The sequence below is a fragment of the Lasiosphaeria miniovina genome (genome assembly GCF_030549165.1).
Source record: "Lasiosphaeria miniovina strain SMH2392-1A chromosome Unknown B0T26scaffold_3, whole genome shotgun sequence".
Lineage (NCBI taxonomy): Eukaryota > Fungi > Ascomycota > Sordariomycetes > Sordariales > Lasiosphaeriaceae > Lasiosphaeria > Lasiosphaeria miniovina.
In genome coordinates, this window is record NW_026848222.1 from 2,343,748 (window position 1) to 2,355,119 (window position 11,372).

The 11,372-nt window shown below is 52.6% G+C and overlaps 2 protein-coding genes across 2 annotated transcripts; one reads left to right on the top strand and one right to left on the bottom strand.

The window, feature by feature from the left end:
• Positions 1-4,264: 4,264 nt before the first annotated feature.
• Positions 4,265-8,168, top strand: B0T26DRAFT_674022 (uncharacterized protein; the record flags this gene model as incomplete). Its single annotated transcript, XM_060439664.1, has 6 exons — positions 4,265-4,342; positions 4,404-4,434; positions 4,558-5,889; positions 5,952-7,769; positions 7,829-7,962; positions 8,022-8,168. The coding sequence occupies 6 exons, from the start codon at positions 4,265-4,267 to the stop codon at positions 8,166-8,168; spliced, it is 3,540 nt and encodes a 1,179-aa protein (XP_060298224.1).
• A 1,401-nt stretch (positions 8,169-9,569) lies between these two features.
• Positions 9,570-10,452, bottom strand: B0T26DRAFT_674023 (uncharacterized protein; the record flags this gene model as incomplete). The annotated part of the gene is made up of 2 exons (XM_060439665.1): positions 9,570-10,249; positions 10,314-10,452. 2 exons carry the CDS (start codon positions 10,450-10,452, stop codon positions 9,570-9,572), a joined length of 819 nt encoding a protein of 272 aa, XP_060298225.1.
• Between the last annotated feature and the right edge of the window lie 920 nt (positions 10,453-11,372).

Here is an 11,372-nt window from a genome sequence, read left to right on the forward strand (position 1 = left end):
TGGGCTGGCCGCATGGTGCGCATGCCCCGAGTCTCAACTGCACATACTGCAACCCTGCGCGACCACGCTGATCTAGTCGGCGATCTACATTCTAACCTGCAGGATATCTCGAGGTATGTAATATGGAATGTATTCCTCCTTTTTCTTAGTGGGGCAGGATGGAAACAGGACCTAGGTTGGTTTCCCTTTACATGTACAAAACGAATAGGCACCGTACTCACTCTTGGGATTCTATCGGGAGCATCACCGCCAAGTCACTCTCATGGTTCTGCTGCATAGGGGTTCCAAGGGAGGGGAAGTGTAATAAGCCCAAAAGGGGGAGAGAGCGGGGAGCTTACACGCGTAGCGCGCAAATACGCGGGGTGAGTGGACGCGTGTGACTTGTTCCTCCTGTAGGCAATAAGATGCTGAGATATTGGAAGCCCCTGGTAGCCAGGCCAAGAAAGGAGCACTAGGCAGGAGTTGCTCCTTATCGATACCATCATGTTAGCCCCGAGTTGAGACTCGAGACTCGGAGACTCGAGCCCTTCATCGATTGATCTGTGGCCTGGTATCAGGCGCAAGACGCGTGCCGTTTACGTATTCCCATGTTCCCCACAGTTCCACTATAGTGAGTGAGTGTGTTGTCGAGTTGAGAGGAGAGTCGGGTGTTGCTCTGAATTTTCTCCTTAGGCCAAAAACTGCCAACTTCAAATGCGTTTAGATGCACCTGTATGCAGACACGGCACGCATTTTCGTAACGAGGAGGAGATAGTGGAAGGAAGCCATCCGTTTTCTCTCTTCTTGCAAAAGCAAGAAGCTGTCAGCCAACGGTTTGTCTCGGATCGTGGTGTGATGTGCCTCGTAGGTGCGGTGCGGGTGTTGTGGGTGTGAGTGGGTTATGCGGCCCCGCAAAAAGACAGCTCGCCTTTTTTGGCGTTTCAGACTGTTCCCTGATGCCTTCCGTCATCATCATCATGGGTGGGCCCCGGTCGCCCTCCCGCAAGGCAGGCTCGAGTTTCACACTAAAAGGGGTGCAGGATCAAAGTAAAAAGCAGCCAATGGGCGGCTTCTCCAGCCTCCTGATACGATCACTACCTCAATATAAGGGCAGCACTCTTTTAATGCCTGAGGCTGGGATCTTGAAGCAGCCGCTATATTAGTACCTTTGATCGGTACACTGCTTTTCAATTCCCAGTGTTTCGTGAAGAAAGATGGAATTACCGCATCCATTGCTAGCTACCTGGTGACCATCATCGTGGCCCGTGCTTGGTATGTCCCCAGCAGTGGCTGCAGGAATGGATTGAGGATCGTCTGCATGGATCAGGCAGCTCCGAGTTGCAATGCGAATAACTGCAGCAACACTAGTAGGCAATAGCAACTACCTTGATTAGCCGTCGATGTGATGGGGAAACTCGACCCAGATTCGACCTATCTAGGCTACAATTTGAATGAAACATATAAGCAAAGTCCCTAACCCCTACCCTGCTCTGCTCGCGGCTACCTTGGTTTGTTTGGTTCGTTTGCCTGCTTTACAGGCCTTGATTCGCAAACTCACACGATAGATTGAAGCAGGGGAGATAGCCGAGAATCGTACTTTAATTAGCATCGTTTTTCACATGTAAACTCACATGTGTAATAAACAGTGCGGTCCTGTAATGAGATGGAAGTCCACTCTTCGTTGGGACAACTTGAGACACATGCCAAGAAGAAGAAAAACAATGTCTTAGACTAGCCCCATCATCGGGATGCCGTTACACGTGGAAGTGTCGAAGAACTTTCGGCTCAGGGGAGCGAAAAATAGGCAAACCCGAGACGAGAATGATCAGAATTGGCGCGATCCTCACAGTAACCGAGGCGATTATAACTAAATCAAGATACTCTAGCAGCTGTCATCTTATTCGACGTCCGCATTCCCTACGAACTACTTCGTATGTATCCGCACTTGGTCGACCTAAGGCTTACCTAGCTCCGGCACCTGAAAATAGCTGGTGATACCACAATCTAATCCCCAATTAGTTAATAGCGCGGTACTTTGGGAAAGAAGGCCCCTGATGGTAATTTTGGCAAATTGAATTGGCCTGTCACATTTTGGAAAGTGCCACGCTAACAGTCGTTTAGGGATTGTGATCGCACATACAATCGGTTACGGAATACTGTACGGATACACACCTACACACCCAACCGCCTCACCTCATCAGCCGCTGGCCATGAGCAACCGCGCCTCATCCTATCCGCAACGGCCCTGTGTGGCGACGGCACAAGCGCGTCGAAGCTCAAGCTTGCGTCAAAAGTCGTTGACTCCTAAAGGTACGGACCGAACGTGTGTTTGCCATGCATCGGCCCCGATAGATTACACGTTGCTTGTACCGTAAGTCTACTTTGCTTCACGCAGCTAACCTTGAATACAAGACCGTAATCTCACCCGCCTCAGGCTGCATCAAACCGGATCTTTGGTCACTCACCTCTTGGCTGTCGGCCGCCATTTTGCCCCTGAGCTCAAATCTGATAGGGCCGATATCGTCCATTACAGCGATGGTTCATGTAAGGAATATGATTTTCTGGACGCCTGCTGGTAATCAACACATAAAAATCGCTACCGAGTATGGACGTGCTCCCCTATGCTCTGCATCTCCTGCTTCCAAGGCAACCAGATGAGGTGGTCTTTAATCCTTGCCAAGAGCACTAGACGAAGACATCATGCGGCGCGCAAGCTAGCTGCCCGCTGCTCGCTTCCTTAGTCATTTAGGAGGGGGGGCTTCATGCCCTTCCAGCAGCTTGGAATCTTGGGTCGGCGACACCTGGGAAGCGGCCTTTTCGGTAGGTGCATACAGCACGCCAGAGGCACGGCATTCTTGGCGAGTCAACTGCCAAAGTACCCTATTCATTCGTTCGCTAGGCTCTCCAGGGGTAAAGGTAAGGTGCTCCCTCTCTGCAGGGCAAACTCCGCGTTTCATAAAGTACCTACCTATTTCCTCAACGGGCGGTATAATAAACAAAAGAGGACGAAAACGTTTCCGTAGTGGACATCTCCGAAGGAGGTAATTATTTCCACGGAGTGGTACTGCTGCTCAGAGCCTTGTGCAGGGAGACCGGATCAGGATTTCTTTCCGAGGCCAGCTCCTCAGCCTCAGATAATTCCCTCTCAGTCCAAGCAAGCTGACGACGCGCTGAAGCCAGAGGCTGAGGTGGCCGAGGGAAAACTAGCAGCCCGTACAACTCGCTGATCTCGGCATTTGCGAGCACAGACAGACTCGAGGGCAGCTCAAGCTACCCTACCTTACCTACATTGCCTCCGCCGTCGGCTGTCATCCAATTCTTGCGGCCCAACCCAGAACTTGAGTGCCTCGCCAATATATGACCAACTATGAAGACCTCTTTCGTATTTTGCATTTGTTCTGCTAAGATCCGCATCTAGATGTGTGTACGTACAGGAGCATCTTATTCGATAGGCGGGAAATAAAGTACGGTATACTCCGTACTGTCCAGACACTGTATTATCAAAGGCCCTGTCAATAGCTTACAAGGACCTCGGAAACTTACTAGGGCCTTTGTTACAACCTCGAAAGTCAGTACCTAGCAACGTGTCGTACCAAGTAAATCCTCGGTAACTCTCGGGGAAAGCCGCTGTTACGGCCCTGAAGTAGTGCTGCATATCTAGCTATTTTATTTTCCTCATATGTAGCTGAAGATGCCTAAGATACCTACCGTAGAATCCGGTGGGTGGTGTAAATGTGGGCGCATTGGATGGAGGCCGATTTCAGTTTCGTGCCTTAACAAGACGAGGCGGTAATTGGACCCTGGATAACCCCTGCGAAAGCGACGGCTGCCCCTGCCTGGCCCCTGCTGGGATGCTAACTTACCAAACTCCCCTGGCTTGGTCGGCCTACCCGCAGAGGAGGAGCATTCAATCCCTTTTGACGAGGAAACAGCACTGCTAAACCCGGCCAGTCAGCCAGCCACGCAAGCAATTGGAACTTCTGGAGTGCACCACACAATCACGATCCCCTCTCGTCGTCCACGTCCACGACGACGGACAACCACAAGCTATTTCAACCAAAACGTCGAGGCCCGACTTCCTCCCGCCCCCCCCAAGCTTCGCATCCTCCTAATTTCACAGCGCCGAACTCGAACAGACCGGCCGCCGTCTTGCAATTGGGAGGGCGCTCTCGATGTAATATCCTGGCGCCCTTGCCGTCGCCGCTCCATCGTTCGAAAGTTCTAGTCGCCCTACTCTTCATTCTACGACTCGTAGCGCCGCCCTACTCGGCTAATAAACCGCATAATGACGGCAGCCATGGACGAATACCTGGATGCTCCTATGGATGCAGAAGATGTCTTTCCTTGCAAAGGCTGCGGAGAGGTATGGCCTTCGCCTTTTCTGGTGCCCTGTTTCGTTAGACCTAACCGTTTTGTTCCTGCAGATACTAGAAGAGGGCAAGGCCTTCGAACTCGGTACGTCCGCGCGATCCCTCCAGAGTCTTACAAACTACGGAGATGCCTCCATCTTGATCCCGCAGAATGATATCGGCAGCGCCGACGACAGTTTCTATTTGTCTTGTACTGACCTTGCTGTAGCTGGAAACCGATGGCATCTTAACTGCTTTCGATGCAACACCTGCAATACCCTCCTCGACTCTGATGCGAATCTGCTTCTTCTTGGAGATGGGTCCCTCATCTGCAATAATTGTACCTACAGCTGCAGCGCCTGCGGTAATAAGATTGAAGACTTGGCCATCCTCACCGGAGACCAAGCCTTTTGCGCAACATGCTTTCGCTGTAGGAACTGCAAGAGGAAGATCGAGAACCTACGGTATGCAAGGACATCCCATGGCATTTTCTGTATGAACTGCCACGAGTCTCTCATGGCGAGACGGCGCAAGAAATCAAAAGCCGCTGCACAAGCAAAGTCGCGAGACAAAGATGGCTCTCCGATGGTTACGGATAAGTCCCTACCTGCGCTTCCGCCCAATGCCGTTCCTCCCCTGGGCTTCACTGCCGAACGGGCCACCCCGGACTCGGACACGCCGACCGAGCTGTCCCCACGTCCCCGTGCCGCCTACGGGAGAAACGAGTCCTCGTCACGAAGCAGCTCCAGACCAGATCGTTCCCCGGAAAGGCTGCTGGAGCAGAGCAAAGACTCGGCTCTCGCTCCGCCCGCGCAGAGCTACAAGAACAATCGAAACTCGACAATCATATCCGGGGATCTCGTCAGCGCAGATAACGAAGGATTTTTTATCCCCGTTGCACTTGATCCCAACCCTGTACCGGCAATCACACCCCATTCAGCAGCCTCCGATGCCTTTACAGACGCGAGTAGGAAAAACAAGGAAAAGGATTACTTTGGCTCGGCAAAGCCAGGTGCAACCTCTGAGAAGAAGTCCGATTCGCAAGCCTCTACCCCCCATATTGCATTTCAGGAGAAGGGAAGGCAGCCGTCTTCGGAATACGAAAGCCCCCAGGACCGCCCCATGCGGAAGCTTTCAAAGAGGAACGATAGGAACGGGAACCCAAGAGCTCCTCCCACAGAGGATAGGAAGATCCAGGCTGGAAAGACACAAGGCAGCAACGAAGAGTTCAAATTGCAGGACGCCCCGAAAAGCAAGAAGCTGATCAGCTCTAGAAGCAACTCCGTGTCAAGTAATACCCTTGATAACGGCAATACTGGAAAGACCGCCAATGGTCCACAGCGTTCCAAAGACGTGGCCCCGATCGCTACAATAACAGACTCCCCTACACTTCTCGGGCAAGCAGACAAGACTCCGACGCCCAGGCTATCACAAGACTCGCGATCCAAGGAAGAAGAGGCGGTTCGACCGTCGATTGACTCGCTGAGCTCTGGCCGAGTAGATGTGCCTGGCGCAAGATCTATTCAGCGGAAAGAACTTCCTGCTGGTACGGCTCGAAATGGTAAGCCGACAATGCCCACCTCATGCTCAAGATGCCCCTTCAGCTAATATACTTGCTTTTAGTCAATGGCGACCCCCCGTCAGGGCCTGCTCCCCAGTTTGGCATCTCCGATGAGGCTGCTTCTGCAAGCCAGCAAACGCCAACCAGGCCACCTATTCCCGAGACAAAAATGAGCACTACTTACATGCAGCCGAGGGCACCACCCCAACCCCCTAGCCAGGCTCCCAAGGAGTCGGCGGGTTCGACCAACGAGATTCCGGAGCCCAAGGTGTCGCCCAAGCTACCCCGTTGGAGCGCCGGCGGGGATTTCAGTATGGATGAAGACATGGCAAGGATTCTGGGCACCGACGAGGGTTCTTCATCAATCCTGCGTCGTGTGTCGAATGCTGTCCGACATGGAAGAAACAACAGCATGGAGTCTGGCAACCAGAACAACAGGCTCGGCCACAGCAGGAGCGTCAGTGAGACCACGAGGGGAACCACATCGCCACGCTGGCCACGAACACCAATTGCCGAGGATCCGATGAATGGCGGGCACAGCCACGAAACCAGTAGCCCCATCTCTTTGTCGGGTACGGCGCAAGACGATACTGCAGTGTTGAAGCGGCAGCTCAGGAACTCGGAGCAGCGGGTGGCCGAGCTCGAGCGACAGTTTAACACGGAGAAGGATATGAAGAATCTCAACAAGAGACTTCTTGAAAAGCGAAAGACGGTCTCTGTGCTCGACACGCAGACTGAGATCATGATTCGGGAGCTCGAGGTTCTGGCCGGCTACGTGGAACGCGCCAAAAAGACCAACGAGGCCCTCGACCCTCGTGAGCTCGAGGAATCTGCAATCAAAGAGTTCGTTCAGAAGTTGGAAAAACTAAAGCAGAACATGGGTGCTGCAATTGAGCAGCTTCACGCCGAGCGTGATGAGTTGGTGGATGAAAAAAATCAGGTGGTTGCGGATCGCGATCGAGCCTTGATGGAATTTGAGCAACTCTCGTCCAAGAATGCGCAACTAGCCGACCTCAACAACGATTTGACACACCAAATCCAGGAGCGGTTCAAGCACCAAGCCAATATCTCCGACCTGCGGTCGCCCAACGGGCTGGGTATTTACAGCCACGCCAAAGGAGTATCGAGCGCTTCGGTCAATATGGATTCTGCCAGCTTACAGACGGGAACGACCATGGTCGGCACAGACGCAGAGGACCAGGTTGTCGAAGGACCCACAGTTGTTAACATTCGAAAGGGCCAGGTCAAGAAATTCAACTGGAAGAAAGGTTCAAGCAAGGTGGCACACAACATTTCGAAGGGCATCAACCGTGCGGCCGTGGCGTTCCAGCAGCAGGAACAAACCCGCGCCCAGCAAATCCAGGGGCCCGGTGTAGACAGTATTGGGCTCCCTTATAACATGACGGTTGTCCCGCTTGAGTCCCCTGCCACGGTTACTCCTATGAATGGCCCCAACCGAATCGCCAGCGAGAACGCCCGCCAAGGTTTTGGCTTCTTCAGCAAGAAGCCTAATATGGCCAAGTCAACATCGGCGGCAAATGTCTCCACCGCGACGATTGCGGAGGCGCCCAGCACGCTGTTCGGCTCGGATCTGGTCGAGCGAACTGACTATGAGCGGCGCCAGATACCCAGCGTCGTCACTCGCTGCATCGAAGAGGTTGAGCTGCGCGGTATGGACGTCGAGGGCATTTATCGAAAGACGGGCGGGAATGCGCTGGTCAAGGTGATACAGGAGGGCTTCGACAAGAACGAGGATTACGACATCTCAGACCCGGCTTTGGACATCACGGCTGTGACCAGCGTGCTGAAGCAGTACTTCCGCAAGCTACCGAATCCCCTGCTTACCTTTGAGGTGTACGAGCGGTTCTTGGAGTCGAGCTGTAAGTTTGCTCCCGTGTTCTTTCGACGGCCCGGTTCTGGTAACTAACTGTTCATAAAGCGATACAAAACGACTCGGAGCGTTGTTCCCACTTAAGAACGACCCTCAATATGCTCCCTGCGAAGCATCGCGACTGTCTCGAGTTTCTCATGTTTCATCTCGCGCGCGTGGCAAGCAGAGAGCGGGAAAACCTTGTATGTGCTATCCATCTTAGTCGGACGGCGCAACAACTAGCTAACCTCGGACTCTCTAGATGACACCCAAAAATCTGGCTGTTGTTTTTGCGCCCACTATTATGAGGGACCACAGCCTCGAGAAAGAAATGACCGACATGCACGCGAAAAACCTTGCTGTGCAGTTTTTGATTGAAAATAGCCACACCGTCTTTGGCGAGGCATAGCCTGCTCTTTATCATCTATTATTCATGCCCGCAGAACTCATTACCCCTCAAAGGCGAAACGAAATTGGGGAGGTTCGTCCTGAACGCGACTTGTACATAAAATTTCCCCATTCGACTTATTTTTCATTTTAGCAGGGCGATGGGAAAGAGGCGGGAGGAAAGAGCTGTGTTTTTTGGGGGTGGCGTTTTCTTCCTTCTTGGTATGACTTCTTGAGCTTTGTTGTATTTTGCGTGCGTACGATTGGGGAAACAGTCAACCACAGAGGTTCTGCTGTATGGAAACTTTTCTCTTCGCCCTTTTCTCCTTCTTATTGACATTCTCCCCAACAACTTTACTAGCTACGGTACTTTATTCCTCTTTTCGATGTGTTTTTTATTTTTATTTTTTATTTGCCAAGATAAGAAAAAAAATCTGAATTCACGGTCACTATCATTCAGCTCTGGGGAGTCAGACACGCTTTCTTTCCTTCTCTCACCGAGAGAGAGAAAACGAGGTGGACAGGCAGGCAGACCAATATACTAGCTTGGTGGCGCAGACACTACAGACAAAGACAGGAACGGAATGAAGTTTCTCTTTTTTTTTCTCTTGTCTCTATAACTGCTTGTCTCGCCGCGCCTCTTATGAATCACGATGCGCTCTTTTTCTTCTCGCTTCGTGCTTGTATGCTACTAGAGCTACGTTTAATGCTACTTTTGGTGATAGGACTCTCTAATCTTGACAATATCCTGCTTCATCTTCTTTTTCCCCCTCCCTCTCCTATCTACTTTACTCTGTGGTGGAGTATCGTGTGGAGGGCATAGCTCTAGGCGGGTTGTTCCCTGGCAACGACCCCTTCGTTGATTGATGGTCTTGGTCCTTTCTGGGGGCGTCCCGACGAGTCGGGGATGTTTATCAGCCGGGCAAGGGGGAAAGCGGCGGAAGGAGGGTTTAATGATGCTGTCTTTACGCCTCGTAAAGCGGACAGGCAGGCTATCAACAGTGGGCTAACAAGGAAGAATAATGTGATCTATGTGTGTGTGGGAGGTTGGAGAGATTGGGTTTCCTAGTGGCGAGCCTCCCCAAACAAGCCTCTCGGGGGCGAAATGATAAGAGTTGGTTTACTGACGTCGCTCTATCTACTAATTTTTTTTAAGTGTTGACTTGTTGTCTGCCGCTTCGCTCCTTAGCAGTGATACATTATTCCCAGCTTGGCTAGGCATGTGTCAAATACCGGCAGTGACGAGGACGAAGTCCAAGAGAGAATCCCCGATCATATTATTTTCATTTTATTTCATTCATGGCTGGAGGTTATGCCTACAAGTGTTGGCCCTCTTCCCCAGAACTTGTCAACTGCCTACACTATGTGCGCAAAACTCCGAGGGGACTGCTCAAGACGAGACGACACAGGGAACAGTGGCTTCTCAAGGGGCACCCACAATCCTCTGGACTCGCTCAAGCAGTATGCGGCTCTCGCGGCCGACTTTCCGCTTCCCGTCGCGGCCGGGCTCCTTCGCCTTGGCCATAGCCTTGCGGAACCGTTCCCGGTCCGCGATCCGCCGCTGCTTCTCCGCCTCGCGCCGCGCAATCTCGGCGGCCCGCTCCTCGGCCTCGCGCTTCTTGTGCTCCGCCACCTCAAGCTCCTTGTCGAAATACCCCGGCCGGCGCTGGCGGTGGCTCTGGCGCTTCTCTTCCCAGCCTTGGTAGTCTACGGCCGCCGCCTTCTCGTCCGATTTGGGATCAACATCGACAACGGCCTGGATCCGGGGGTTGTCAGCCCTGGACATGTCGGCATCGGGCTTGTCGGCGTTTGCGCCTGTCAGCTTTTCCCCTCGCCCTTTCCTCTTTGTCATTTTCTTGTTGGTTTCGCCGTCCGCGGCTGCGTCCGGCTGGGGTTCCGTGTCGTCAAGCATGGCCAGCCGCTCGGGGTGCATTGGCGCGGGCGGCTGGTTGCTATCGTCATTTTCTGGCGCTTCTTGGTCGGCCTCGGCTCCGTGCTGTTTCTGCTGGCTCTCTTCCTGCTTCTGCTGGAACTCTGCCTTGACTTTGGCGTACTGCTTCTTCACCTTAACCTTGGCGATGAGGTCCTGCTTGATTTTGGTTACTGCGTTTTGAGGTTAGCATATGCATGCCCACATGAACAGGGAATCTGGTTTCGTCAAAATCACCTTTGCGTCGCCATGGCCCGTCTGGCAGGTTTGCGGGGCCAACTCGGAAGCCGTGTCGGGGTTTTTTGGTGTCTCTCGGCCCATCATCATGAGCGGCGCCAGCGCCGGCTTGGTCGTCACGGGCTCGCTTGGTAGACATGTTCGCTGGTTTGCCACCTTTCTCCGTAATTTGGAGGTGTTGCAATTCTGGATGAGAAGCCGCCAGCTGCTTGCGAAAAAAGGGCGAAATATGATTTTATTTACTAGTGTGGGTGAGCTCCGGGTCGCTCTCGTTGAAGCTGCGATCGCAACTATTTTTCCTCTAAGAAAAAAACCCCCCCGATAAGGAACAGCATTCATTCTGCCATGTTATCGCGATCAAGCATCCGAGGTTTGTGGGCGGTGAGGGTGCCACCAGGCAGTTTTCAGGTCAGGTGGGGTCGGGTGCAGCATTCAATCCTGGCAGTTCAGTTCCCGGCGGCAGGGGTCCCAACTCAACGGTAAAGAACTTCCGAACTTCCAAGTTGCTGGACTTGGAGCGGGAACACCAAAACGACTATTAAAAAGGCCCCGAGACAGGCCATCTGGTCCTTTTTGTTTTCACATTACACGTTATTATTTAATATTCAGGGCTGTTTAATAACGGATTCCAGATCAGGGATAACCCCGCCGTTGAGGAGCGGTTGGCCAGACCAGCGCCAACTCATTCGCTTGGACTGTGAGCGCTCATGAGATCACACAGTGGCAGATGGTGGAAGTCGACCTCAAACCTAGCACACTACGCTCACACGAGAGAACATGTAACTATGGAACACTTCGATGAACTATGAGAGAGAGACTAAGTACTCGCCATGATGTATCATTTCTCAGACATACGAAACACCCAACATATCTTGGAGAACTTGAGGTTGGCAGACAGGCCAGCAAGGCACGGGACCTGAAACTTAGCTCCCTTGCGTTGGGTGACCAAACGCCCATCAGGCTCGGCGGGGTTGGCCATTGCTGGTTGTTGCTCCCCCACGATAACATGAAGTCACATGGACAGCTTAGTCCTCGAAGCCAGAACGTAAAGTCAAGGAC